This window comes from Centroberyx affinis, unplaced genomic scaffold, assembly GCF_046629955.1.
Source record: "Centroberyx affinis isolate AG114_WGS23_722 - 3 ecotype Tasmania unplaced genomic scaffold, CSIRO-AGI_Caff_v1 ptg001311l_1, whole genome shotgun sequence".
Lineage (NCBI taxonomy): Eukaryota > Metazoa > Chordata > Actinopteri > Beryciformes > Berycidae > Centroberyx > Centroberyx affinis.
This window is the reverse complement of record NW_027279816.1, coordinates 234,088-261,393: the sequence shown is the minus strand read 5'-3', so window position 1 is coordinate 261,393 and position 27,306 is coordinate 234,088. Positions and strand designations below refer to the sequence as shown.

The 27,306-nt window shown below is 42.3% G+C and overlaps 1 protein-coding gene across 2 annotated transcripts in view; it reads right to left on the bottom strand.

Annotated features, from left to right (window-relative positions):
- cpne5b (copine Vb) overlaps positions 1–27,306 on the bottom strand; it is a 120,836-nt gene that overhangs the window by 10,822 nt on the left and 82,708 nt on the right. For both annotated transcript variants that reach the window (XM_071525624.1, XM_071525625.1), the window contains 9 exons: positions 19,267–19,370; positions 17,596–17,700; positions 11,755–11,796; positions 11,412–11,487; positions 9,102–9,155; positions 8,198–8,259; positions 3,393–3,439; positions 395–576; positions 2–129 (listed from right to left, as the gene is read on the bottom strand). In XM_071525624.1, coding sequence (XP_071381725.1) covers positions 2–129; positions 395–576; positions 3,393–3,439; positions 8,198–8,259; positions 9,102–9,155; positions 11,412–11,487; positions 11,755–11,796; positions 17,596–17,700; positions 19,267–19,370 — 800 coding nt within the window. The remainder of the gene's footprint in view (position 1; positions 130–394; positions 577–3,392; positions 3,440–8,197; positions 8,260–9,101; positions 9,156–11,411; positions 11,488–11,754; positions 11,797–17,595; positions 17,701–19,266; positions 19,371–27,306) is intronic.

Genomic DNA, 27,306 nt, shown 5'->3' with positions numbered 1-27,306 from the left:
CCTGGCAACATGGTTGACTACAGGCGCGAAGTTGGTTGGCCCATACAGCTGGACCGTCTTCAGACTCTGGTGGTACGCCTCCAAGATGCCCTCAATACCGTTGCAGTAAGGGTTTTCCATGTTGCCATTCTGCAGAGGAGGGAAACCATGCAAACACACAGCAAATCAATCTCATGGTCTTGGTGATTGCATTCATCGCAGAAAGAAGCGCCAAGCTCTCCGTCAAAGTACATTTGCTTTACCAGCCGTCATTTACTTGTTTCTTGACACCTGGCAGCGTACAAACACCACAAATCAGAATAAGCAACACAGAAAGAAAAGCCACAGATGTGATTCACAAGTTATGATGAAAAATTCCCTCCACCAAAAGCCCGAGAGGTGAGGGGTCACTTACCAGCGGGAACTCATGTGACACCCGTCCATCAGGGGGCAGTTTGGCTCCGAAGCCCAGGGCAGGGAACATCTTATCACTGTCGTAGTCCTGAATGATCTCCCCCACAGCCTTCAGGGCCATGGCATAGGCGTTCAGCTGGTAGGGGTTCATGTAGTGCAGCGAGGTGGACTGGGAGGGGTTACCTGTTCGGAGTAATGGCGTCAGAGGGTCAGATGAGGTCATGGTGTGATGTGAGAGAAGATATGAGATATAACAAAATTTGTATTTGCTACAACCATGGATCACAATTAACAGTGGTCATGTTCAGTCCCCAGAGATGCCACTGTAAGTTGGATCATAACTTTAGATAATGAAATTTGTGACACAAAGGTTACATTGATCAATAGTGGGAGGAAAGCCATTTTAAGAATTGAATACTTCAGAATGACTGCTTGAATGAATATTTAGATGGCTTATCAGTAACACTGTGACCTTCTCCAGTATCCCCTCTGTACCAACGCATTATGAAGTAATTTCATATTAACAGCCCAGATGGGATCATTTGGAAGTGCTTCAGAAAATTCTGTTGTCATTGCTCCCTGTGAGCTAAGTGGCATACATAGTGCATGCAATGCTTTAAATGTACAAACATCATTATCTTTGATGAGACCTAGAGTACACAGCCCTAGATACAACTGTGTAAGAAATACAGGAAGTTGGCACTAAAATCTGGTCAATTTGATGCTATTTATATTGCATGGATTTTGTTTTTGGTGATATAATGCTGCAATACTAATTTACATTCTACTGCTAGCAAAATAGCACAGCTGGTGCTGTTACAACCAGTATAATCACCTTTGTCCTTTTTTATTTGGTCCTGTTTGGGAGATCTAAAGTTTATTTCCCCATGGAATCTAAGAAAACTCTTACATTACAAAAATCAGTGAGGAGGGGAAACAGAACAAGCTTAGAAACAAGCTCACATGGTCTACAGAATGTAATAGTGATGGTTATTATCAAAATCATTTGAGAATTATATATTTAGAGAAGTTTCTGTTCGGGTTGCCTTTACAAATCAAAACATTGAAAATCATATCAATGATGCTTTCAACCATAAGCACTGTCATTCATTACAAACACTTGCCATTTGATTCCTCACATTTGCTGTCTGACAACAAAAATCCTGTTGTTTGAATGCCAAGGCAGTGTAGTGACAAGATGTAATGATAGTTAAGTATTGTAACTCTAGTTCTATGATCACAGGCGGAGCCCTCTAACAAGACTCTATTGGCTTAGCCACTCATCTAGTCACCTCAGCGCACTGAAATTTGCATGCACGTGCTCAGCCAATCAGGATGAGCCTATACACCCTTGCACTATAAATGGCGAGCGGCCCCTCATTCAGCATCCACTAAGTCTTCAGCGACTCGTGGAGCAGCAGGGCGAGCTGTTAGAGGGCTCTGCCTGTGATCATAGAACTAGAGTTACAATACTTAACTATCATTCTATTTCACACAGGCTTCGCCCTCTAACAAGGCTCTACTGGCTTAGGGGGCAAAGCCCGATGACTTCACTCCCTGCCGAGACACTAACACGAACAACATTCTGTGTCATAGCCTGGTTGACTGTAACAATGCAATAGGTCAGCCAGATATGGTTCCGCTCACACCCATGTCTATAGAAAGGGGGGCGTGAAAAACCAACGCTACACTTAATCATGTCGACAAACAGTAAGGTGTAACGCTGGCCAACCCAGTGGCCGGTCTCCATCGAGATAGGGACACCCCCAGCCGCCCCAGGTTGTTGGCAATGGCTGCCGTCTGGGCCGCCAGGTGGATAAATTTAAAAAAAAAAAAAAAACCTCATCGCTGTCCCCCGGCGGCATCCCTTCTTCATTCTCCGCCACCAGGGGAGGAGCCGGCAGTGAAAGCGCTGTGACAGGGGCAGAGAAGAAGGGCTCGGGCCGCCGCCGGCCTCCGCCTCGCTGTCATCACAGCGGAGCTCGATTTCAGGGAACGCTGAAGCTGAAGCGTTTGAAATGAGCCCAATGCTGCCGACGTCTCACCCTGGAGAGAGCCCTGCAGCTGCAGCAGTCCGGCAGGTCAGAGACACGGTCCACGGCGTGTTCGGGCCGAGGCACTCGAAACACGCCTCATGCGGATCTGTCGTCGCGATCAGGCCGGGGCCGCCCGGGCAGTCTTTAGCGATGTTGGTCTCAGGCGATGCCATCCTAGGCAAACTTGTTCGTCAGGCACTGAAGAAAAAGTGGATGCTGAATGAGGGGCCGCTCGCCATTTATAGTGCGAGGCCCCATAGAGCGTGTATAGGCTCATCCTGATTGGCTGAGCACATGCATGCAAATTTCAGTGCGCTGAAACGACTAGATGAGTGGCTAAGCCAGTAGAGCCTTGTTAGAGGGCGAAGCCTTGTGAAATAGAACACAAGTGATCTTATCTGAAGGAGAAAGTCTAACATAAATGGAATGTCACCTTGTCCACTCACAGGGTTTGGAAAGCTCCAAACAGACTTATGGGCCTTTCTTATTTCCCACTAATAGCTGTGATTCACATTGAAGAGTTCTTCCTTCCGGATAATTCTGCTGTGGCATTGTTTTCAGGCGTAATTAATGGCAGCTGAGTGGTGTAATTAGACTTAAGTGTGGCCTTTCAGACATTGGGAAGTGTTTACGTCAAGCAGGGGGATTACTCGGCCATCTTGCTCAAATGCTTGCATCCTATTTTGGGTCACAACCTTTACTTAGCGTGTATTGACTGAGCATTTAGGAGGAAAGGCTATCCAGGACAGGCTATCACTTACTGTAGGTGACAATGTGTGACTGTGTGTGTGTGTGTGTGTGTGTGTGTGTGTGTTTGTCTGTGTGTGTGTGTGTTTGTCTGTGTGATGTACCGTCTGCTTGTGTGTGTGTTTGTGTGATTGATTCACAAATCACAGACGTGCGACAGTCAAAGAGCACTACCATCCATCCTCTGCCCCACGCATTGCCTTTAGTATCACTCACCATTAGATGCTGTGAAATCGATGGCCACAGTGAAATTGATCTGAGTACTAGAATGGGGATAGAGAGAAGGAGATGGAAAAAATCAACAAGAGAGACCAACCAGCAACAGCGGCAAGTCAAACCTCATTACATACCAATGCTCTCACACCACACACACACACACATTGTCTGACATGACAAGAAGAGAGGGGCCCTAAATACTGTGGAACATTCAATATATCATACACCAAAGACTGCAATTATTGCTTGATAAGAATATAGTTATAAATGATCAATTTATAAAAGTTATAAAGTTATAAGTTATAAAAGATCAATATTTAATATTTTCATTTCTTGTAAAGTGTTTTTCATCTGTGTGTAAAGATCCAAAATACTGTCACTCAATTTTTAAGTAAGATTTATATGAACACGCTAGTCAATTGATCTGACTTTCACCTGCGTTCCATTATCTCAGGGGTGAGGAGGGGGAGGAGGGGGAGGATGGGGAGCAAGGGGAGGAGGGGGAGCAGGAGGGGGAGCAGGAGGTGTCGAAGAGCCTTTGAGTCGCCCTAGCACTGCGCTGGGTAACAAGCAATTAGACTGATGGAGCACTTAAGAGCAAATCATAATCCAATTTTCCCTGCTGATGAAGCGCTCCCTTCTCCTTGCTAATTTACGACAATGAGACGAGGCCTTCAGGGAGATGGAAAGACAGCTTCTCATTGGCTGCGCAGTGCCAAAGAGGAAGGGGAAAGAATGATAAGAAAATGAATGAGTTAAAAAAATCACATTAACCTTTCAGGGCGGGTGGAGGGAGAATATGCCACAGCCAGACCTCGCTGACCTTAGCATTAATTACTTGATTTTATTAATTCATGAGGACAGTGCACTCTTGAACCCATTACAAATGTGCCATATGAAATCCTATTTTTTCCTTATGAAGACTGAATGGGAAGGCAGGTTTGCATACTTCACATGTACGCCGGGAATTGATAAACATCGAGCCAAAGCCAAAGCAGTGATAAATCGTGGTTATTCACAGACTTTTGTCAGATCATATATCTGTTAGGACGGCAGGTGGGTTGCTTCATGCCCCTTCAATCAGCTCACTTTCATCTTTTTTTGAGAGCCTTCAACGTTTAACTGTAATCTTCATTTCTTTTCTCACACAATATTAGACATCCATTCCCATCCACTGTGTGTGTGTGAGTGTGTGTGTGTGTGTGTGTGTGTGTGTGTGTGTGTGTGAGCTTTTGAGGTAAAGGTCAGAATTAGAAAAAAGCTTGGAGATCTTTCACAGACTCTTGTCACCATGGTGAACCCTTGTTAAATGACCCTCCTTGACACTTGGACAAAACGACACTACAGTGTCTTGTATACTGTAGTTTTTTAGCCCCTTCCTACTTCCTTCCTTCCCTCCTTTTCCTTACTTTCTTCCTTCCTCCCTCCCTCCCTCCCTTCCTTCCACTTTCAATCTCTATTTTATGAAGTTTATATATACCAATTATACAATGTTTCTTTGTACACAAAATGGGGTCTTTTATTTGATTTTATAGTTTAAGATGTGAGAACTGGTGTGTGTGTGTGTGTGTGTGTGTGTGTGTGTGTGTGTGTGTGTGTGTGTGTGTGTGTTAAGACTGTGGAATAGTATGTGGAATATTAGAACTATTTCTGGTGTTTGCAGAGTTCACAGTGCAATTTCCACTTTGTATTGGAGCTGCCGCAATCAATTTACTGTCGCTATCCTAGCACCTGCTTTCACTTACTGAGCCCAGACCTGCTATCTCCAGTTGGACAAGCACTCACATACACATACATGCACACATGGACAAACACACACGTGCACACATGCTCACACCCACAAGCCCTCTACTACTTCATGAATGATTTTCTAACCAATTCAGTTCAACCTGCAAGAGTTATTATCTTCATTTCCTTGTCAGTCAGAGGCTTTGCTCTTAGTTCACTTGATAGCAGCATAAGCGCATCACTTTGCACTCACTTTGCAAAATATAAATAAAAACTGCAGACAAACACCCTCAGTGTTCCATTCGCAACTTTATAACTTTTAACAACTTTGTGCTGGAGACTTGTAGAAAGTAATCTGTGTGATCGGCTCTCCACCACATTAACAATGACAGTAATGATGTTTTTCTCTGTTACCGCTGCCTCTGACCTGAGTAATGCAATTTTAATTGTTACCACAATAGAACACCATTAATATCTCCAACAGTGACACATCGTTTAAATGTGCCTAACTGTGGCTGAAATATCCACTTTCACTTCACTGCACTAATACAGTTCTAGCTTTTAGCGTTTTGCCTTTCCCTTTCACATTTCTTTCTATTTCTTCCTAAGCCAGCCTCTGTGATTGTGACAGGTGATGTGGTTCAAATCATTTCCCTGATATGAGATGTCATAAGCCATGATCAATGTGGAGAGATAGCAGCCATCATCCTATTTTCCTCAGTACCCTTCGGTCCTCTCAGTTGCTGGTCCTGAACTGAGGAACAGACCATTAAGACCCAGTGTGACGGACTCAGAGTGAGACAACTCAATGTGACAAATGGCTTTCCACTGAGGTCAAATGCTTTGGAGTGACTTGAATAGCCAAATTGCCCCTACAAAGTCATTAGGGGTTCAAGCCCGTAGGGCTGAAACCCTATTGTTTTTGTGCTGGTTTATTATTGTTCATCCGCGTTGGCACAAATTCCCGTGAGTTGGTACATCGCAGAGACATCAAATTTGGCCCAGTGACAGATACTATGACCCATTACTAGCTCAACAAATATTTACCCAATCGGCCTGAAGGGGGCGCTATAATTAAAGGATTTACTTTAAAGGCCATAACTCGTACACACATATGCAGGTGACCTAACCCTACAGTTTTGCAATTTGGACCCTCAAGGTCTGCCTGGAAAGTTTTTGAGATATTTTGAAAGTTTTGAAAAACACATTTTTAACATGTCCTCCAACACCGTTTGACCGATCACCACCAAAATTGGGCTGTAGCATCTATGGACCAAACTTTACAAGTTGTCTTTTCGGATTTTTGATATTGACTTTAGTTTTGAAAATATTAATTTGGTAACACTTTATAATAACCATCATTAATAAATGGTAAATTGATAGTTAATTAAACTTTAGTTAATAGTTATTTTACTGTTAACAAACAATGAAATAATCATTAATAATGTTTACTAATTATTATTAATGCTATAATTTATGTTATTTTATCATTAGTTTGTGTAATATAAAATCATTTGTTTATAAATTATATATTGTATCATAGCTGATAAGAGACGGTAAAAAGGGTAAAAAGCTATGATACAATATATCATTTATAAACAAATGATGCACCTATGATGATAACTATCAATTTACCATTTATTAATGATGGTGATAAAGTGTTACCATTAATTTTTAAAGTTGTGAGAGGGCATGGCCTGCCAGCTAAATTGTCATAACTTCATGACCGATTGTCCAATCATCATGAAACTTAATGAACACTTTCAGATATCATCAATACCCATGTGTGCAAAGCTGTTTTAAGATTGAACAGTAGGGGGCGCCACAAATGCCAAAAAACTGTATCTCCTAATCCCGATGATGAAATTGCCAGAAGTGGGTGGGGCCTATGGTGTAATAGCCATGAAATAGCTGGTAAATCAAAGTCCATTCGCAAAATCAGTCCCAAACTTCTCAGCCTCGTCTGGAATGGTATTTCTAACATGCGTACCAAATTTTGTGCGATTCGACCGGAAGGGGGCGCCGCAAACGGCAAAAATGGGGGTGGCCTAAGCAAAAAACGGTCGTAATTCCACACCCGTTTGTTCAATGATCGTGAAACTTGGCAGATATATCAAGGGATATATTTGGACCATGTCCTCAGAACCACTTACACTTTTCTTGCGGCGTCAGTACCATTCAGAAAAGGCTTGAACCCCTTTCATGGCCGCTATATTTTTTTTATGATTATAGTGGTTTTCAAGTAAGATCTAACAGCTACTATTCACTCTGCACTGTGATGAAAGCTGTAACACCAAATATTATGGGTAAGTGGTTAAACAGCTAGTGTAAATAAGATTCTGAGAGCCGCTATTTTTTTCTGCTTTGTGCAGCAAGTGAGCCAGACAGTGTAAGTTAGGTACCTTCCCAACTTTCCTCCACTTCATTACCCTCAAGAGCAAACGCTTCCACATTTGCAAACACCAGAGTCTCTGACATGTCATCCAGTAAGTGCCAGAGAAATGTTAGGGGGCTGACTGATGAGGAAGATATTTTTGAAGTGAGGCCACTAAACCTTAAGGTTATTGTATCATAGATCAGCCAAAGCTAGGAACTGTCAGCGAAATCTGTCACACTTGTCAGCTCTGCCACAGCCCATAAAACCCCTGACAGCTTGCCCACTGTGATAGGACAGCAGAGATCAAAGCTCTCTGCCCAACCTGCCTAAAAGGCACAGTTCACCTGAGAAATACTTGATATTCAAATGTCAAAGCTGCAGACTTCAAAACCATCTGAGGTCGAAGGGTTGGCACCTACTGGTCTTAGCTAGCTGATTTGCACCTGTGCCACTTCAATAGCCTATACTGACTGTACCTACTGTGAAATTAATTTAATAAATCTCTTTTTGCTATTTAAAATCACACTTTTTCCACCACATGCGACACGAGAAGATGGACATTTTACGCATTTAATCACAATTTTCATGAAGAATCTGCAGATAGCTTTGAGTAACTTCTTAATTATAAGGAATTAACTTTGTATGATAGTTGTGTGGATGTGTCATGGTGCATTTAAGCCAACAGAGGCACTGCGCTCACCCTCCCTTGATGTAATCCAGGAAGGTGCACTCTGACTCCACCGAGAACGAGAGCAGGGTCACCTGAGATTTAAAAAAGACAGGGAGAGATTATACACAATGGCACTGATGTTTTCACTTCTCAACACATTTAAGAAAAATTACCATGTTGACTCAGAAACGATTGTTAGGTTCAGCAGCAGCCTCACTAATAACATCACACTCACCCTGAAATAAGATGTGGGCTGTGTGCCAGCTGCTTTCTGATGACTGATGGGTTCATTTACAATGCCAGAGGGCAAGTTTGAAGAGAGGATGAGATGCATTTGTATGCATTACTTGCATGACTCCACACCACTGGGTGGGTTGGAAAGCGGGAAAATGCAATTGGTCGCTGGTGTCTCCCACTCTCATCTCTCAGATCTTACTTCCCTCAAGCTCTGTAGCACTTTTATCCTTCATTTTGTCCTACTTACATACTTACTGCCACCAGTTGTCTTCACTAACCCGGTCCCATACAGTTCATGTCCCAACCCTAAAGCCTATATCCTTCATAATCATCTGCCATACTGTTTACTGTACACACACACACACACACACACACACACACACACAGGTAATGACAGACAGAGAGAGAGAGGTACTATTCTTTGTAGTGCGGCGAAAATAGAAAAGTATGCATTATTTGATGTTTTTTTTTAAATAAACGTTATAATTAATTGGTGCGTGATATGAATTAATGAGGAAATGCTGCATTCACTTTTTCAGGACATGCAAAGCTCAGTTTGGTGTCTCCTTCCAAAGAGTCAACAAACACATGATAATTAAAGAGGGAATCTTGGAAGAAGAAGCACAGGAAAGAAGGAGGTGTGGAGCAGAAAAGCGGCACGGTGCCAGTCATGCTCTGCTGCCAGTGCCATACTCACTGTTCCAGAATTGACATATTTCTTTTTCTTCATTTTCTTCTTGGAATTAATCACCTAAAAAATAGGAGAAGCAATCTAAAATTATAAATGTTTTCTGAACAAATATTTTGCCAAATCTGCTAAGGATCATCTGGTGTACAGGAGAGTTTTCTCAATGTTGTGGTTTTATACACATTTGTTTTGCCAGTCATATAAAATATTAAATCAGGAGATCAACAACCTATAAATGCCTATAAACGTATTTTAAGATTGAAAAGATGACACTGATTTTCCAAGGCTGAGCTCATCAGATGCAAACCTAGGGGCCAAATCGACTCCTGTAGTGGAAAAGTGTGTTTAAAGAGCAGGGAAGCAGGTCTGGTATGTGACACATGGTTGCCACAGCTCTGCGCAAACACATGACACCCTGCTGTAAGCACACATCTACTGGTACTGTCATATTTTTTCATGACAGCTTGCCCATAAAAAGGATTTTTTTTTAATGTATTGCTTTCTTCCCTTTCTGCTCAGGCTGCTTTGCCCACAGTAGCTTACCAAGATCCTACCAACATAGTGCACTACTATCCTTATAACAGAAAATACTATGACATGTCAGTTATTTGTTATGGTCTATGTTAAGGAATGGGCATTCTCTTTGTATTTTGAGGTACATTCAAATACTAATATATCTTTCTTTTGAGCACATTCACACCCTTTCATTGTTCTGTATATTTCATTTTTAATTAGGTGCAAAGAATGTAATGAGGAGGTGTATGTGGGAGGCATGAGAAAAAGCACATGCCGTCAAACAGATGTATACTGTTCGTAGGCAGGATGAACAATAAGTCTATCCATGCTATTGATAGAACAGAAGTGGAAAGATGGAAGGTGAGAAAGGGTCTGTGTGTGCATGAGCTAACAGAGGCACATGCACATGGCGTTGGAGATAGCATGGCTAGCTCGTGAACGCCTAATATAAACTTGTATTATCTTGTTCATGGCTGTGAGTTTTTAGTAGGAAGCTTGAATGCACTTAGGCAGGTCAGACTATTACAAGGGAGAAGATTGAGAATTCAAGATGAATCTCAGTTACAATAAATCGATGCACAAGAGAGGCTTAAGGTGCAAGAATTACATTTAGTTTACCAGTATTCTATCGGCCACAGAACAAGAGCGAAATGTCAATCTAGAGACCAAAGACGTCTCAGCTCATTACCCCAATTCTCTATGGCTGCTAGGCATGAAAGTGACAGCACCTAATTTAACATGGAAGGATGGCAATTTGTCTGACACATCTAACAACCTGCTGATGCAAAAACTAAAGGGCCTTTCAGTCACACTGGGAGGCAGTGACGAATCAACAGTACCATATAATGGAGCTGACGTTAAAAAGACAGGTATTTGTCCTAAGATTTAAGGCCACAACCCACAGAGGCAGAGCTCATGGGTATGGAAATGTCCTCCTTTTCATAAGAGGCTAACCTTTTGTCTTTAAAAGTAGATCTCTGACAAGCTTTTATCGTCAACAGCAGGATAACCATTCATGAAAATTGCCCATATGACATTACATCTCCTGAAAACTCTAAAATCTGTTACAGAGCTCTCATCATACAATCAACTTTGTAACCCCACAAAATAAATAAAGCAATTTCAATAAGCCTAGAGCATGCCTAAGTAATTTTTCAAGTTTTACAGATCAATCTTGGAATCTGTAATGAGACATATTTTAATGAGTTGTATTTGCAATTCGCATAGAGAGAGGTATTCTGTGCCATTAAGAGACACAGTAAGCCATCCCATGAGAAATAGTGAGAAATAGCTATATAATTCCAAAATCCCTGGATTGTTCTCCTATTAATCCTGTTTTATGCTGCTGCTAATAGCTCAATTTCTATGTATGTCAGCATCCAGGTGATTATAGTGGCAAAACAAATCTTGGGTCTTGAAAAGGAGAACATTAACAGAAAAAAAATTTAATTGGATACATAACCGCTGGGGAGAAGTAGGGTGAGGCAAATACAAAAACAAATGCCCTTTAAAACAAAGGGAATTACAAATGTATGGAATATTTTTTTAGATGTGGCATGTGTGTTAAGATGGCTTTTCTAATCCTTGAATAAATGGGTTTGTGTGCTGAAAGACCAGAGGATATCTGTGGAAAGGAATGTGCCAAAGTAAAACAGAACAACGGTGATGTCAGAAGTAGAAATGTCACTGGTGTCAGAAGCAGGATCCAAGAGACCTATAGGGATTACAGATCTCAGGAGTAAGAACCTGGATGGAGACTTGATATTCACACTGTTGAACTTTCAAAACACCTGAATTACTCACCTCATACACGTTGAACTGGCTCTGCCCCCGGGCGAGCTCTCTGTAGCTGGTCGTGAACTCCCCAATGAAGTCATGGCTGGGAGAGAGAACAGAGGGAAAGAAACACCAGTGACTGTGGAATAATATCACGAACAAACAGGCCAGCAGTTGTGACAATATGGAATATCGTAACGGGAAATGATCTGTCCCTTGGTGAGTGCCTCAGAAAAACTGTAAGCTGAAACTCAAAATGTTCAAGATTTTTTTATTTTATACCTTTACATTTAATACTATGTAAATTTGCCTTTCACAGATTTCTCAACTCAATAGCAATAGTCTGAATTGTATTGGCTATCACACTCACCTGCCATCTCTGTCCCAATCATACACCTCCACCTTGATTGTTCTGGAAAAAAAAAACATATGCACGCACACACACACACACACACACACACACACACACACAGATTACATTTTAAAGCAACATGACAGTGGTTTGTGGTATGATAATGATACCATCTGACAGATGTCTTACCAAAAGTCTCCTTATTTAGAACACACACACACACACACACACACACACACACACACACACACACACACACACACACACACACACACACACACACACTCACATGCACACGTAAGGCTAAAAATGCCCAATCTGGATTGAGTCACCCATCCAGAAGGAAGTCACTTAAAGAAAGAACATAACCTGGGGCAGCTTCTGTTAACGTGGCCCTGTGCTCCTCCAAACAAGATGGAGAGGAATGATACCTAGTCTCATTACTCTCTCTGGTAATGAGGAAAAATAAGCACACTCCTCTGCAACAACCTCATCAGCCTGTTGAGGATTTTCAACTTAACAAGGAAGCTAGACAACATCAACAGGTGCTGAACAAAGTCTGTGCTGCTGTTTAATTTCAAGCCTTGGTGCTTTTGCGTTTTCAGGGCCAAACAAACAAGGCTCATCATTATCGAGCGCTGTGAGGGAAACCAACATTAATTAGCTATTAAGAAGAGAGATATTTTTTGCTAGTAGAGCCCAAGTGTTACTGATATTGAATTTGGTGTGTCGATGATTGAAGGATTTTAAGGGTTGAGTGGACTTTAATGAAAATCCCAAAAGTGTACCACAAATCAAAGATATCTTAAGAAATTACAGATATCTTTAAATATTATATCAGATATCTAGAAACCATAGATATCTTCAAATATCTATGATTCATGATTATATCTTAAGCATGGGATTGCAAAGTGCTTTTGAATGTATTTTGAGGGAACCCCATTTTGGTCGTAAGCATAAGCTGGGATACATGACAGCTTTAGAGGCTTTGCAGCTGGTTCTATTTTGGGAGATGAAGATTCAACTTGCATCAAGCACTCCCTCCAAAAAATTGGAACTTGCAGACTGCAGCGCATGCAAACTTCCAACGCTCAAAAGAACATCAGAAAAAGACACACTGAGTACTGGGATGACATTTTACACAAAACGCAGCAGAAACAATGTCCCTGCAGAGTGTAAAAACTTTTCTTGGCACTTTCATTCTTGAGTCACATTGATCTCACCCCCAAGCTTCCCCACTTCCTCTCAAGCAGCCTTGACACCAACCCAGATCCAAAGAAAATAGAAGCAAGAGGCACATCAGAGTCACTTTCCTGTCACCAAGGAATTGAAAGATGCCTGAAATAAGCCTAACTTCCTTGCTGCCACCTGGCCCCTGTCGCTCCACAGTGACAGTTTGTTCCTTTGAGGTTATCTTCAAGGCTACAAGTTAGAGGGAAAATGTGCGAGTCACCAAGGTGGCAGAAACATGATGTTTCTCTTTCAGTGTGGGGAAAAGAGAGGGGATGAGTACAGGCTGGATAGATAGAACAAGATAGAACGAGAGAGAGAGAGAGAGAGAGAGCAAGAGAGAGAGAGAGACAGAGAGAGCATAGGGAAGAAAAGGGAGCATGATGGTAAACGTACCCTGCAGGCCCATGTCAATCATCCTTCCCCCCCGACCGATCTCCATGCAGGAACAAACCTAACGCTCGACCTAAGACAAGCAGCGCAGTTTCACTCCACCCCAAGTTAAACCCACATAGGAGCAGGAAGCTGTCACCATGCGGGCTCAAAGCATTCGCCATCATTTCACTTCAATTCACTGTATCATAATTTACAATTGCATCAAAGGACTTGGTTCCTCAGATCCTTGAGTGGCCCATTGAACTCACCGAACAATATGCACTCCAAAACTAATCTGCCACAGAGATCTTCAGCTACTATTCTGAGGCACCTTTAATGAACATGACTCATCTTCAGTAATAGAGGCGCGTATGATTCATGGGGAAAAAAAAAAAAAAAAAGCAGAGTGCATTTGACACGGAACAATTCTTCAGCGGCAATTACATAGATCTGTCTGTGATGTTTTGCCAGAGACGGAAATAGACAGTCAGCCTTGCATGTTAATGAGAGGCAGAATTGATTCTTTTGATGTCTTTAATGAAACATCTACATTAAAATAAGTTAGAAGAAGAAATGCCACCTCCACAGAGGAAAAAAAGAGATATACAGTATACAGAGAGAGAGAGAGGGAGAGAGAGAGAGAGAGAGAGAGAGAGAGAGAGAGAGAGAGAGAGAGAGAGAGAGAGAGAGAGAGAGAGAGAGAGGAAATCAAAACATTTTTTTTCACAGCAACCTGTACTGGTTGCACTTTCCATTTCCTCCTCTCTTTTCATCCCTTCACTTCACATTCACTCATCCTCCTCTCCTACGCTCTCTCATCTGAACTGGGCCGTTCGACACACAAGGGACTTTTTCTGTTTTTCCTTCTGTGTTACACTTGCTGCCTGTTAGTCCTTCTCTCCTCTAATCTTCCCACTCTCTCCTCTCCTTGTCTCTCCTCACTCCCTCTCTTCTCTTCGCCTATCGCTGTCGCCACTTTGCTCTCCTCCCCTTTCTTCTCCTCTCCTCTGCCAAAAACTAGTGAGAATGCTTTTACCACCAGACCAAGAGTATTTGCCAAGGTAAAACCAAGCAAGCTAAGTGCAAGGACACTTCAGTTAATAATTGCCTCTGCCAACAAAGTTAGGAGGAGCCTGTTTGTCACCTCTGTCTGTTTGTTGGCATAGTATCACAAAAAGTTACAGATGGATGAAAATTGTGGGAAGCATATGCATTTAGCATGTGGACTCCTTGGTGATTTACATGTGCTAGAAGAGTCTCAAAAGTATCCATAGAAATAGATGAAGATTCACAAATACAGTATATTCACATCCAAACATGTGCAACTTGTTCGCAAATCATTTTAAGGACTTTGAATATGGTTAAGTTATGCAAATGGATATTTGTGTGAAAATATCAAACTACATATATTTAAAAAATGTTAGTGTTCATATACAAATAGTGATATATTAATTAAATGATATACACTTTTTCAAATTGTGTATGACAGATACAAATAATTCTGCATTTATTTGTGCAATATGTTTTAAACGTGGTGTCTGAGATGTCTGAGTGTGAGTCATTGTGTGATATTTGGTTTGTGTCCCTTATGAGACTGGTTGATCTTCATACTGTTGTTGAAAACAATCACTGCAGTGACAGGGAAGTAAGTTACAGAATGAGTTGAGGAAATAAGTAGAAAATTCAGCACCTCTAGTCAGTGAGTTATTTGATAAGACAGAGGATGAGAGAGGCTGGACAACCTGAAATATGTCAATTGCAGAACACAAGTTGCTCCAATGAAACGTTCATATTTCAAAAGCATAAAGTTGTGCAATTTGCTCTCCATCTCCACAAAAAATAAGAAAAACGAACTGGCTCTGTGTTGGACTTGAGACATACTGGGATACTTTGATGATTGCATTTTTATTTATCTGACCTTTGTTAAACAGTATTTGTCACATTGAGTCTGACTCAAGATCATTCGTAAAAATAATAAACTCATCAACAAACAAGACCAGCTCTTTGAGTTGGAAATCATTTTGCAATCAGTTCCAAGCAGAGGGAGTAGAGTACATGAAAGACTTAACTTAATTGGTTTGGACATTAGAGGCCGAGGGTAAAAACAATTCCTGTGATTGTAAAGAGTACTTTACATCAAGCTTTCAAGAGATGTAAGAGCACAAATAATAAGGAAGCAAATCCAGAATAAAGTGAATGCAAATACAAATAGAGTCTATGAGTGGACAGGGCAGGTCAATCACCCCAAACAAACAAAGTGCAATGACCAGTCTTTACATTCAGCCCCATGACACACATGATGCATACATACACAGACAGACAGGGACTTTCATTGTTCAAGGATATGAGACTGTGTCGCTGAAGGAGACAAATGAATTGAGATGCCACACTGGATTTTCCATCAGGTAACTTCTGTCTGTTGATGGATTCAAAAATAATTTCAAAGATCAAAAGTACTGATTGCCTTAGGAGCCATGCTTGATGGGTATTTCAGCTTGTATGATACTATCCCCTCTCAGAGGTTTTCCCTATAAATAAATAATTAAATAGATAGATGCCCCATCCCCCACATAGAAATATGCACACACATGCACACACACACTGTTTATTCTTCACCCACGCACCCAAGTATAGAACCTGTTAATAGTGCTGTCTTGGTGATATCTCAAGACAGGCAGTGTTTCCAGGCCGTATTTCAGCTCTTTGCCTGTCACATTTCATTATGCTCACTGTGTGTGTGTGCATGTGTGTGTTTGCATGGCACAGGGCATTTCAGGAAGTGCCTCTGATGTACCGCTCAGTCCCTTGTGTTTGATTGGCTCTGACAGGGTAGTGACCCCGTCTTGAGCTGATATGTGATTGGCTGGCTGACACCATTTCACCCAATACTTCCCACGTGCCCGAGGCCCTCTGGAGGCAACCCCATCAGCATCGCTCTGTCCCTGTCTGTCTGTCTGTCTGTCTGTTTCTCTCTTCTCAGTTCATTGCAGGTTCTCAGCATTCTCAGCAATTACAATTAGAACTAGATTGTGCAGCAGAACTAGTCTGCATACAAACAAGAGATACAACAGACGCTTTTGTGTGTGTGTGTGTGTGAGAGAGAGAGAGAGAGAGAGAGAGAGAGAGAGAGAGAGAGAGAGAGAGAGAGAGCAAGTGATACCCCTCAAACTGAGGGAGTGATAAGTCACATGCAATAGTCTCCCCAGAACTGTAATCTGTCTCTCATTCCATTTCTATCTTCCCCACCGCTCCTTCATTCATTCATTGATTTCACCTCTTTTCTTCCCAAGTCTCTCATTGAAATGAGACGCAGACAGATAAGCTTATTTGTTCTTTCCACAGAGAAACAGAAGTTCCCTCAAACACAATACATTTACATTAATTGTGTGCCAACTGGGATGAGCCACCTGCCATTAGCTAGCGCTGTAATCCAGAGTGTTTTTCAAAAGGAGGAGTATAAAAGCAGGAGTAGATAAGAGCAATAATGGAAGAGCAAATGTATAATTTTATTTGTTTACTCATTCATGCATTCATTCATTCATTTATTTGTCCATCCATTAATTTACGTGCTCTCTATCATAAACCATTTTACCAATCTCCTACCTTTTTTTTTGCAGCCATTGATTCACACACTCCCATCTCTAAACCTAAGTGGTATAATGGTATATCACTCAGAGATAATCTCTAAAGGGGATTGTGGTGATAAGAGGAAAGCCAAGAGGAGACCAGTGGAGATAAGGAGAGGCTCATAATGTGGCACCCATACTATTCCAGAAACAATCAATAAAGAAGGACGTCCTTAGCAACATGGCTGCTTTGAAATAATGTGATAGTAGAGAGGATAGGAGGCTTAGCAGCATTTTGAACCGGCATCGATTTCCACTGGTTAAAGACATCGATGCTTGGCGTGTAGTAATGGCTGTCATCAGTCATCAATCGCTGTTTGTCACCCGATGGGATTCTGATAAAGGCCATGAAGGGTTGAGCCGTCAATAGATTGAGCCAACAGAAATCAATGATGCCCCAAGACGTCAATGTGAACTGCATGATTAACTGTTCAGGGAGTGCGCGTATGTGTGCAAGTGTGTGTGTGCGGCGGTGTCGGACTATGGTAAAGGTTGAAATGAGGGGTGGAACAGAGGTGACAGATAGAGCGGAGTGCAGCCGTGGGAGGAAGAAGATCAGATAGCGGCTGAGGGGATGAGACAGCGGAGGCCACGGGGGAGTGGAGAACAGAGGGAGGCTGAAGTGTACCTGTCGTAGTCTCCGTTGCAGAGCGCTCGCACTGGGATGGTGAAAGACTGCCACACTGGATTCAACGTGTTCTTCACCACCTCTGTTTTATGGCAGATAGTAAACCTGGGGGAGCAGAGGAGGAGGGAGGTTAGGGTAGAGATGGAGAGAGTGTCAGAAAGAATGAAAGGGAAAAAAACGGCAGAGAAAGAAAATTGATTATTAATTGTTTATTATGCAAACCAGAGAGGTGAAATATGCAAACAAGGGGAGGGGCAGTGGATTGAAGAGACAGAGGCTGCAAGAAAAGAGAATGCCTAAGCACACAATGAAAGCAGAGTCTATTAAAGCAAGGCTGCACCCGGTTTTGTTTACTGTCTGGCCTGTTTCCCAACTGTATTGTGTTTTAGACCACAGAGAATAATTTAATAATTCAGTCTGACTTTTAAATCCTTTCCCTTGACCACACGTGTGACAATTATTTGCATATGGCTTGCTCACTCTGATACCTGAAGCTTTTGACAGTGCAGAGCCACACAAATTCATATCAAATGCCCCCAAATATCTGCTTAAAAAGCAATGCGTATCCCTTTTTTTTTGTTATCCAAAGCCATGGATTACTCGTGCCCCACTAAGTGCCACAGGCCATTTAAAACCCTGTGAGTCCTTTAGCCACACTGCACACTCATTTGTACCCCCCTCCGGCACCAACAGCAGATACTTTTAGCACGTCTGTGGGGATCCATTTCCCACCCTGTTCTGTATAAAAAAATACTGAGAAAAGCAAGCAGACAACTAACGAAGCACTTGCTGAAGCATCTCTGGCTAAATAGGGCTGACGCTGCCACAACTGCGCTGCCCCATGGGAGGCTGAACAGCACTCTGGGATAGCGCGAGGAGACGGGGAGGTGTTATCCACTCCTACGTGGTTTTCTTCAGAGACTGACAGTGTGTTTCATGCTGATGGTAAATGCTAATTATGCTGTTTTCTGTTGGTATGCCTTTTACATTAATTGTGTCTCTTTCCTATTTGCTCTCCTGGAGTCATTCATGTAAGACAGAGTCATGGGGGTTGCGGTTGTGTTGTACTTGCCTCTGCATGCAGCCCCTTAAGTGGTGCATGCTACCACTGCAAGAGAGATTAACTAGGAACTGCTGCCGCTCTTCTCTCTCTCCTACATCAGTCTCAATCCTCTCTCTTCCTCAGTCATGAATATCACAAATACTTACACTGTTCCTGTACACCCTTACACCCTTTTCCTTTCCTCACCTCTTCTTTCGCACCCTCTCTTTCTCCCACCGTCTCTCTCTCCCAGTCGATTCCCTTTGAAACAGCAAGTTTTTCTTATTTATTCTGATGGGTGCCACATTTTAAAAAGCATATTTTTCTCATGTCCCAAAATTGATTTTGAGGCTGCCATGTAAGATGCTCTAATGGAATTTATCCATTAGAGCAAGCTAATAGCTGACAGTGTTATCTTACCTTGCAACTGACTTGGGGAAGCTTTGTTAAGAGAACATAACTTGAAGTGTAGCTTTTGATACTAGTTACTCCACTGTACCTGGGGTGCATCTCAGTGGAATATTTGCGTCCCAGGGGGCTTCCTCACACAGCCGCCCGTTGGCAGCACCGTCCTGCAGCTACCTTCAAAACACTTGGAAAGTGAAAAGAGAATCACATCAAACACTCACGTTCCGTCTTCGTTGCTTCTGTAGAAGACCATGAAAGGGTCCGACTTGCCAAAGAAGTCCTTCTTGTCCAGCTTGTTGGCACAGAACTGCATAGTGGCGCTGTCCTGCAGGGATGCATGGAGGAGATGTGGGGAGAGAGGGGGGAGATGGGGTGGGGATGGGGATGGGGGTGGGGTGGGTGGAAGGGGGGATCATAAGCACTTTGTGATGAAAGGCTGGATGATATTATTTATGCCGTCCTATTTCTCTTCTCTTCCCCTACTTCTCCTCTTTTATCTCCACAGCTTACAGTGGGACAGCAGATGGAGGCAGCTGTCTGTGCATCACACAATGCGATAATGAATATTGCATTATTATGAGATGCAACTCCAACTAATGAAATGCCTCTTTTCATCTCACAGACAGACTTACAGTGTTTGTGTTTGTGTGTGTGTGTGTGTGTGCGTGTTTATTTGCCCTTATGTATATGTCTGGGCATATTGTGAATATCTTATTTTTCACAGAGGAATATGGGATCTCATTATATGTGAGCGAATCAGTCACTCTGGGAGAAGTGCACACACACACACACACACACACACACACACACACTGCTGCAATAATGATTTATAAACCAGCTGCACTCACAACTAGCCTTCGCAGGAGGAAACTCTGTGATATTACACTACATTTGCTCTGAACTGTGCCTTCTAAGCACATGTACAAAAAAAAGGTAAAAAGGATTTTGAGAAGTCTGAAATGAATGTGGCCATCTTCCTAGAGATATTTCACATAAACAATTTATTTTTGATGTTCTAAATATTTTCTTTGACCACCACACTCTACTTCATTCGTTCTCCCAATTAGTATACCTCAGAATAGTCCCTTTTACCCCATGTTTATAATGCATGACTTGGATCCTCCTGGATTACTTATGAAGCTTTTCCGCATGGGAATCGTGAGGATGTCAGATGGCATGTAAGGAACAGACAAGAATGATGGGAGGGTGTAATTACTTTGATCATACAGATGAAGGGGTGGGGGGGTGGGGTTAGCGCGTGCACACAACTACACACACACACACACACACACACACACACACACACACACACACACACACAAACACAAACACTTTGGAGGCCCAACCCAGCCCTTATGTTAAAGGATTTGTTGAATTGAAAGATTTGCAACTATTACTGTCATTACACTAACTCAAATTTGCTTTACTGCTTTATTCGCATCATTATTACAGTAGCCTAGCCTCACTTATTCCTTTCGTGGAATAGTACTCAATGGTCTTACTCCTGATGAATTTTGGTAGTTATTTTATTATTTATATGTTATATCAGAATCTGCATGATTCAACATAATTTAACACCACCGTTAATAGCTTACTTAGCCTATCAAAAGGTTTAGTGGTGGTGTGTGTAGGACCCAATGTTCTGTCCATCGCCCGCCCAACCCCGCCACCCCCCCCCCCCCTACCACCACCCACCCCCCCACCCCCCTACCACCACCCACCCCCCCACCCCCCTACCACCCGCCCTTGTTGGAAAGAGAAAGTAGGCTTCAGAGCTTTGTATGCCATCATATTAGAGAAAGCTAACATTTAAGAAAGAGTGTTCCTCAAGATTTTCAAGCACTGCACTCGAAGGTTGGGGTATGGTTGTGTTATGATATTGTTGTGTGTGTGTGTGTATGTGTGTGTGTGTGTGGTTGTGAAGGCTGGTTGTTGTTTCAATCTGTTCTGTGATGTGTGAATGGCACCTGTTCACATGCTCTCTGTCTAGGAGCATTGGCAGCCAGCCTGCACTCTAGCTTTATCTGTAAACACAGCCTAATGGGGGCCACCAGTAGTGTGTGCGTGTGCGCATGCATGTGTATGTGTGTGTGTGTGTGTGTGCGTGTGCATGTGTGTGTGTGTGCGCGTGTGCATGCATTGTAATTCCACACCATAGTACCACATCCTCCCACCAGCAGTCCTGCTAACATTAGTGCCAGCTGCTTACCAAGTCTAATTCTAGCATGAGTAACAGTCATCAAGCTAACTTCTTCTGATACCTGTCACAGCATCTGGAAAGCGTCAGATGCTTCAAGTGCATTTCAGCCTCAGAGAGACATCAAACACAAAGCACAGTTTCTGCTTTGGGCTTTTTTTTGTTTGTGTTTGTCTAATATTTTTTGATGGATGCTTTGTTTCTTGTTTTTGTCAAAACAACATGGTGATGCGTCCATGTTGTCCTCAATTAAACCCCTAATCCAGAATTAATTTGACCATAAAAGTATTCAAAATAGCAGGTCACTTGTACTTAAATGTTTCCAAATTTTATAAACGTAATATTACAGCCTCAAAATGATGGTTTAAGCATGCTATATGTAGGATTTTCAACCAGCATGTTCTCATTTTACTCAGCCATTAAAACACAACAATCATTACTACAGTAGCTCTTGATGACCTGTTTTCTGTTGGAGACAATTACTACTCTGCTGTGTGGAAAATGTCATTCAGATGACCAGGTGATTTCAGAGAAAATCTGACATGAAAAACAGTTTCTTCCATGTCCTTCCAAATAGATACAAGAGTCTGCTGATTGGGGCTGCTGTTTGTATCTATGCATTTAATTGCTATGTTACATTATTTTATCATCATTAGTTTGGCAGCAATTTAGAAGAAAATAGTAGTACCTTTGAAAAACAAACTGCTTCCAAGGCTGATTTAGGACTATTGTGGATTCAAAGATGAACTCACACCAACCATGAAAAAAAACCTTATGCACCTCTAATAAATCAAAGAACAGCAGATGCTGGTAGATTAATTCTGCCTGCAAACCAACTCTTTCTCTTTCTCTGTGGTACTCCCTCTCTCTCTCTTAAACAAGCCTGATCGTGCACTTTCTCCACCAGTTGTTCATCATGAAACCCAGTGCTTTTAGCAAACCCCAAATATAAATCACCCCCATGCCTGCTGTGGAGGCTTGTTTACTATCACCGCTCCCTCCTCTCGGCTCTTCTGCCAGTGTAGAGGTAGGGCCTGGCTTATCTCTGGGATATGGGCTGGAGCTAATCTCTGAAACACAGTGGGTTCATTATGTTAAGAGATGAGGTGCTAAAACAGTGGATTGTTGTTGTTGTTGCAGCCCGAGGCCTTACACTGGACAGCCTTGGCCCTGCTAATGACGGCATAATAGCTTTTTAATGTTGCTGCTCGCACCTTGTGTCTGGGTGTGTGCCGAGCGGCAAATCTGCAGAGCTTGTGCGTGAGATCGCGAGTGCGACAGATTGTGTGTGAGCGAGCGTGCGAGTGTTTATGTGCACATATGCCAGTGCGTGTTTTAATTCCTGTTCCAATGTGTGTATGTATTTTACCATACTGGCCTCTGTGTCATTATCACACACAGCCAGACACCGTGCAGTGTGCTCCCCCACACACTGAGCACATCCACTCCACTGCAACTTTATCAGTATTCCTGCCCTCACCCTGAGGACACACACACACACACACACACACACACACACACACACTGACATACACACAGATGCCTGCCATTTCACACTCCTCTTGCGCAGAGGATCAGAGCTCTTCAGTCATTTCTCTCTCTCTCTCTCTCTCTCAATTTATTTCTTTTACTCTCTCTTTCTCTTTCTCACACACACTCCTATCCTCATGAGTAATGTTGGCTGCCATGCTGCTTAATGATTGACATATCAGTGGTTGAATGTTAATGTGTTCTGAACAGGTGAAAGTAATGATACTTAGCAACAGATTTCATTTATTCTCTCTGTGCTCTCTCTTGCTTCCCTGGCCACCAGTTTTGTGTATGTGCGTGTGTGTGTGTGTGTGTGTGTGTGTGTGTGTGTGTGTGTGCGTGTGTATGTGTGTGTGTGTGTGTGTGTGTAGCTGTGTGTATATGTGTCCCTTATGAGTTTTTCAACAAGTCCCTACAAAACAAACCCTGTGGGTGTAAAGACAAATCACCACCACAGTCAGGGTGTCAATGTCTTGCTGCACATGAAAGTGGTTTTAGAACAAAACCATGTATTTTGAGTTTGGACTGTCTTGGTTTGCAGCACATATAAACTAGGGCTGAACGATTTTGAAAAAATATCTAATTGCGATTATTTTGACTGATATTGCAATTACGATATGATTTGCGATATTAGAGGGAATGATAATTTTCACGTCATTATTCTCATTTTCATTGAAAAACGTATTAAAATGATTATGGTGTGATTTTTGCGGGGATCTGTACCAAACAAAGATGTTTCTTAAGTCTGTAGAATATGATGTGTAGGCCAGGACATCTCTGCACAACAATATTTAATTTAAAATGGTATTTTGACACACATTTCGCCTTTAACAAATATTGCGCCTCCTGCGATTTGAAAATTGCAGTAGGCCATATTGCACACACACAAACACACACACACACACACACACATGAATGCACAGTCTCTCTCTGCTGCCCCACTGCACTACAGTGTTATTGAGGGTTAAACTAACAAGAGTCATAGTGTTATAGTTATATAGCCTTCAGCAGGCAGACAGCACCACAGTAGCAATTCTTCACTCCTCTTCCTCTGGGCTCTGGGCTGTTTCACACACACATACAACCATATTCACACATATGCACATACACCCATGGGCTCTGTGCATACATACACACACACACACACACACACACACACACACATACACACACACAGGCCATGTGCACACAAACTGAACACAGGAACACACACATGCACAGCCTACCCAATGAGTTTATCCTGGCTTGTCTTTGTCTGTAATCCCAGCATTGCAATGAATTAAAAGAGTGACTAGGTGAGATTATTCATGCATTAAATTTATCATGGATATTGCGTCCTACAGTGCAAGGTTCTGGCTCAGCAAATTATGTCAGTTACCTCACAGCAACAACACTGAAGGGAACTCCAATTTAGCTGATGGCTAAATCAGTCACACTACCCAAAAAATCTAAATAGAAATTAGCAAGTATATTGGTAGTGTTATAAGTAATGTGGGCTGTCTGGGTGTTATAGACACCTGCTACAGCAGATCAGAGCCAAGCCCATCAACTAAGTTTACAGTATGTTTGCGAACTCACATTGGTGACCTGGTTATACCTTTTAAGATATGTTGTACAGACCTGGCAGGAGTGCTGTGCATTCTCCTGCTGACAGTATTTGTTTGTGCAGCATTCATTTACTCAAGTGCCCTAAATGGAGATTAGCTTGTTGTGTTTCCTTCCCACCCACGCCATCCATGATCATATCATGTCAAAACTAGCCAAGAGACCTTGTTTACCCATCGTTGGTCACAACAATATTGCTTACTACACACATTGATTAATTGGAAATAAATTGATCGTGGTTAGTACATTTATGCTTAAATCACCCAAGAGCATATGATGAGAGACTTAAGCATTTTTTTTGCTGCTTTGGTATTGCCTTTCATAATCTCACATTGTTTTTTTTGTATCGCCCTTTATTTAAGATAGGTAGCAAGCAATAATAAGGTAGCATTACTCAAAAATAAACAGAAAAAACTCAATAACATTACTTAAGAGCTTACCATCAACCCAACGGTGGATGCAACCTTTCTCCAAGCATCTTTAAGAAGTTTATTCCTGTAATCTTTCAAATAAAAGTTGTAGAAAACTGAGAAGCTTTGAATGGCTGTCATAAACTTCCATTTTGTCCATTTTGCACTTGCCCGGTGGAATTATTGCTCATAAAATGACGTCACATCAGTAGGGAATCAAGGAAGCGTGGAAATCTGATTGGCTACTGATGGCTGATGACCGTTCAGCTGTGGCCAACTTTTCTCAGCTTGTTGACTGTCTACACATCAGCTGAGTTTCCCTGGTCGCTCAGCTGTACAGGACATTAATGGACTTCCACTGACTTGCTGATCATGTTGCTTGTGGTGCGATCGCAGGTTTAGGTTTTCGAACAGGCAGAATTTGGCAACGCTGCTGTTCTCTGCACAAGTGAGCAGAAGGGCACACCAGGAAACCTCCGCAGAGCTAATAGGCACATAAAAGCATTTATGGTGATGGAATGTGTTGGGGGTATTAAATATGCATCTGTTCCTGCCTCATTAAGGTTCTGTGGCACGAACATATACCCTCATTAAGGCCTGTGATCAACAGCCAATTGCTAATATGGAGAGAATCAGAGTATCAATATTTAAAGAGGGGGCAGGATAGGTGGAGACACACTCACACCCTCAAGGGAATAATGGAGGAATGGTAGTGGCAGGGAGAAGAAGAGTGTGTCTTTGTGTGTGTGTGTGTGTGTGTGTGTGTGTGCGTGTACGTGCGTGCGTGCGTACATGCGTGTGTGTGCATGTGTGTGTGTGCGAGTATGGTTGTGCGTGTATCACTGCAGCAAGAGAAACAGTTACACTAATGAAGGCAGAAGAGAGGGGGAAGGCAAGAAGAGGGTAGAGGTACTGTATAGTATAAGGGTTAAACAAATGCATTTACATTATAATGTCTCAGTACGCATATGTCATACATATTGTTTTTGTAACACGGATTCTTTTGGGACTACATTGGGCAGAGAGTGAGAGGAAAAACAGCAGCACCATTCTAAAATGTCCAGTAGATTCATGTTTCATGGTCCTAACAACTGCTTTAAACTCTGCAAGAAGAGTAACCACTTCCTTAAATACCAAGAAGACAATTACGCAAAGGGGATAGAGATGAAGATGAAGGCTTCCTCACGCATCTCTGTCCAAGCGTCAGAGATTACTGACTGGACTATTCTCTACTTGTCTGCAACTCCAACTAATGAAATGCCTCTTTTCATCTCACAGACAGACTTACAGTGTTTGTGTGTGTGTGTGTGTGTGTGTGTGTGAGAGAGAGAGAGAGAGAGAGAGAGAGAGAGAGAGAGAGAGAGAGAGTGAGAGAGAGAGAGAGAGAGAGAGAGAGAGAGAGAGAGAGAGAGAGAGAGAGAGAGAGAGAAAGCATGCATATGTGTGCAGCAGTGTGTCTATGTCTTTAGGTGTTAATATGGAACTAAGATAAATGGAAAAGACAGAGTAGTGGCTCAATTAAAGACCAGTGTGATGAAGTAGGGAGGAGAAACGGAGGAGAGGATGGATGAGACAAGAAAAGAGGATGTGATAAGCAATGACCAATGGCTCCCTGCTGTGTGTGTATACAGTATGTGTGTGTGTGAGTGCATATGTGTACACACGTGCACACTCGCTAGATTTGTCACTAGAAATGAAGAAATAAAGTTGCCAGGGGGGGTCTGAAAAGTCATTAAATCTAGTGACAAAGTCGCCAAGTTGGCAACAGTGTGCCAAGCCACAATTGTAGCATCAGTTGATCAGTTCTGAGTCACAATCAGCACAGAAATGAACCATATCTATTCAAAATCAAGTCATAAGTTTAGAAACATAAACTGCCATTCACATAGAATGGCAGCCCAAGAGCTGAGGACCACCACTATGGCCGCCAAAACAGCATTGCCAACTATTGGCTGCTCAAAAAGTCGCTAGAAGTCACCAGATGATGTCATGCGCTAATTTGCATATCAATACACATGCTACAATCTCCGCTCTCAGCAGAGAGAGGGGGGCTACGCTGTGTGTGGGAAGCGCTGTAATCATCAGGCCTCTCTGGATTAGACAGGCAAGTAGCACCAAATGGGCATCAGCCATACCAATTTATCACCAAATGCTTTGGATTCAACACATTCACACTGTTCACCATGATCAGAAAAAGACACTAAATTTATTGCTAATCGCTTCTGAGAAATAAAGGTACGCACATTCTCACGGCACGTTCTTGTGTTTTAAAAATTCCAATTTTTGTGTGGAAAGTGGTGTGTGCATACTTTTTGTCTGCGTGCATCATTTATACATCTGGCAACAGTACTTTTTGCTGTAGAAAAATTCATTTGTCCAAATCCCCCACCCTCTTTGATCAGCCAATGCTTGATGGAGGCGCGTCAACGGAACTTCAGTGCCATCTGTGTTGTTTCAAACTTGGTTGTGTGTCAAATGCAGCCAATGCATTTTTTTGTCGGCTGCAGTTTATTTTGACG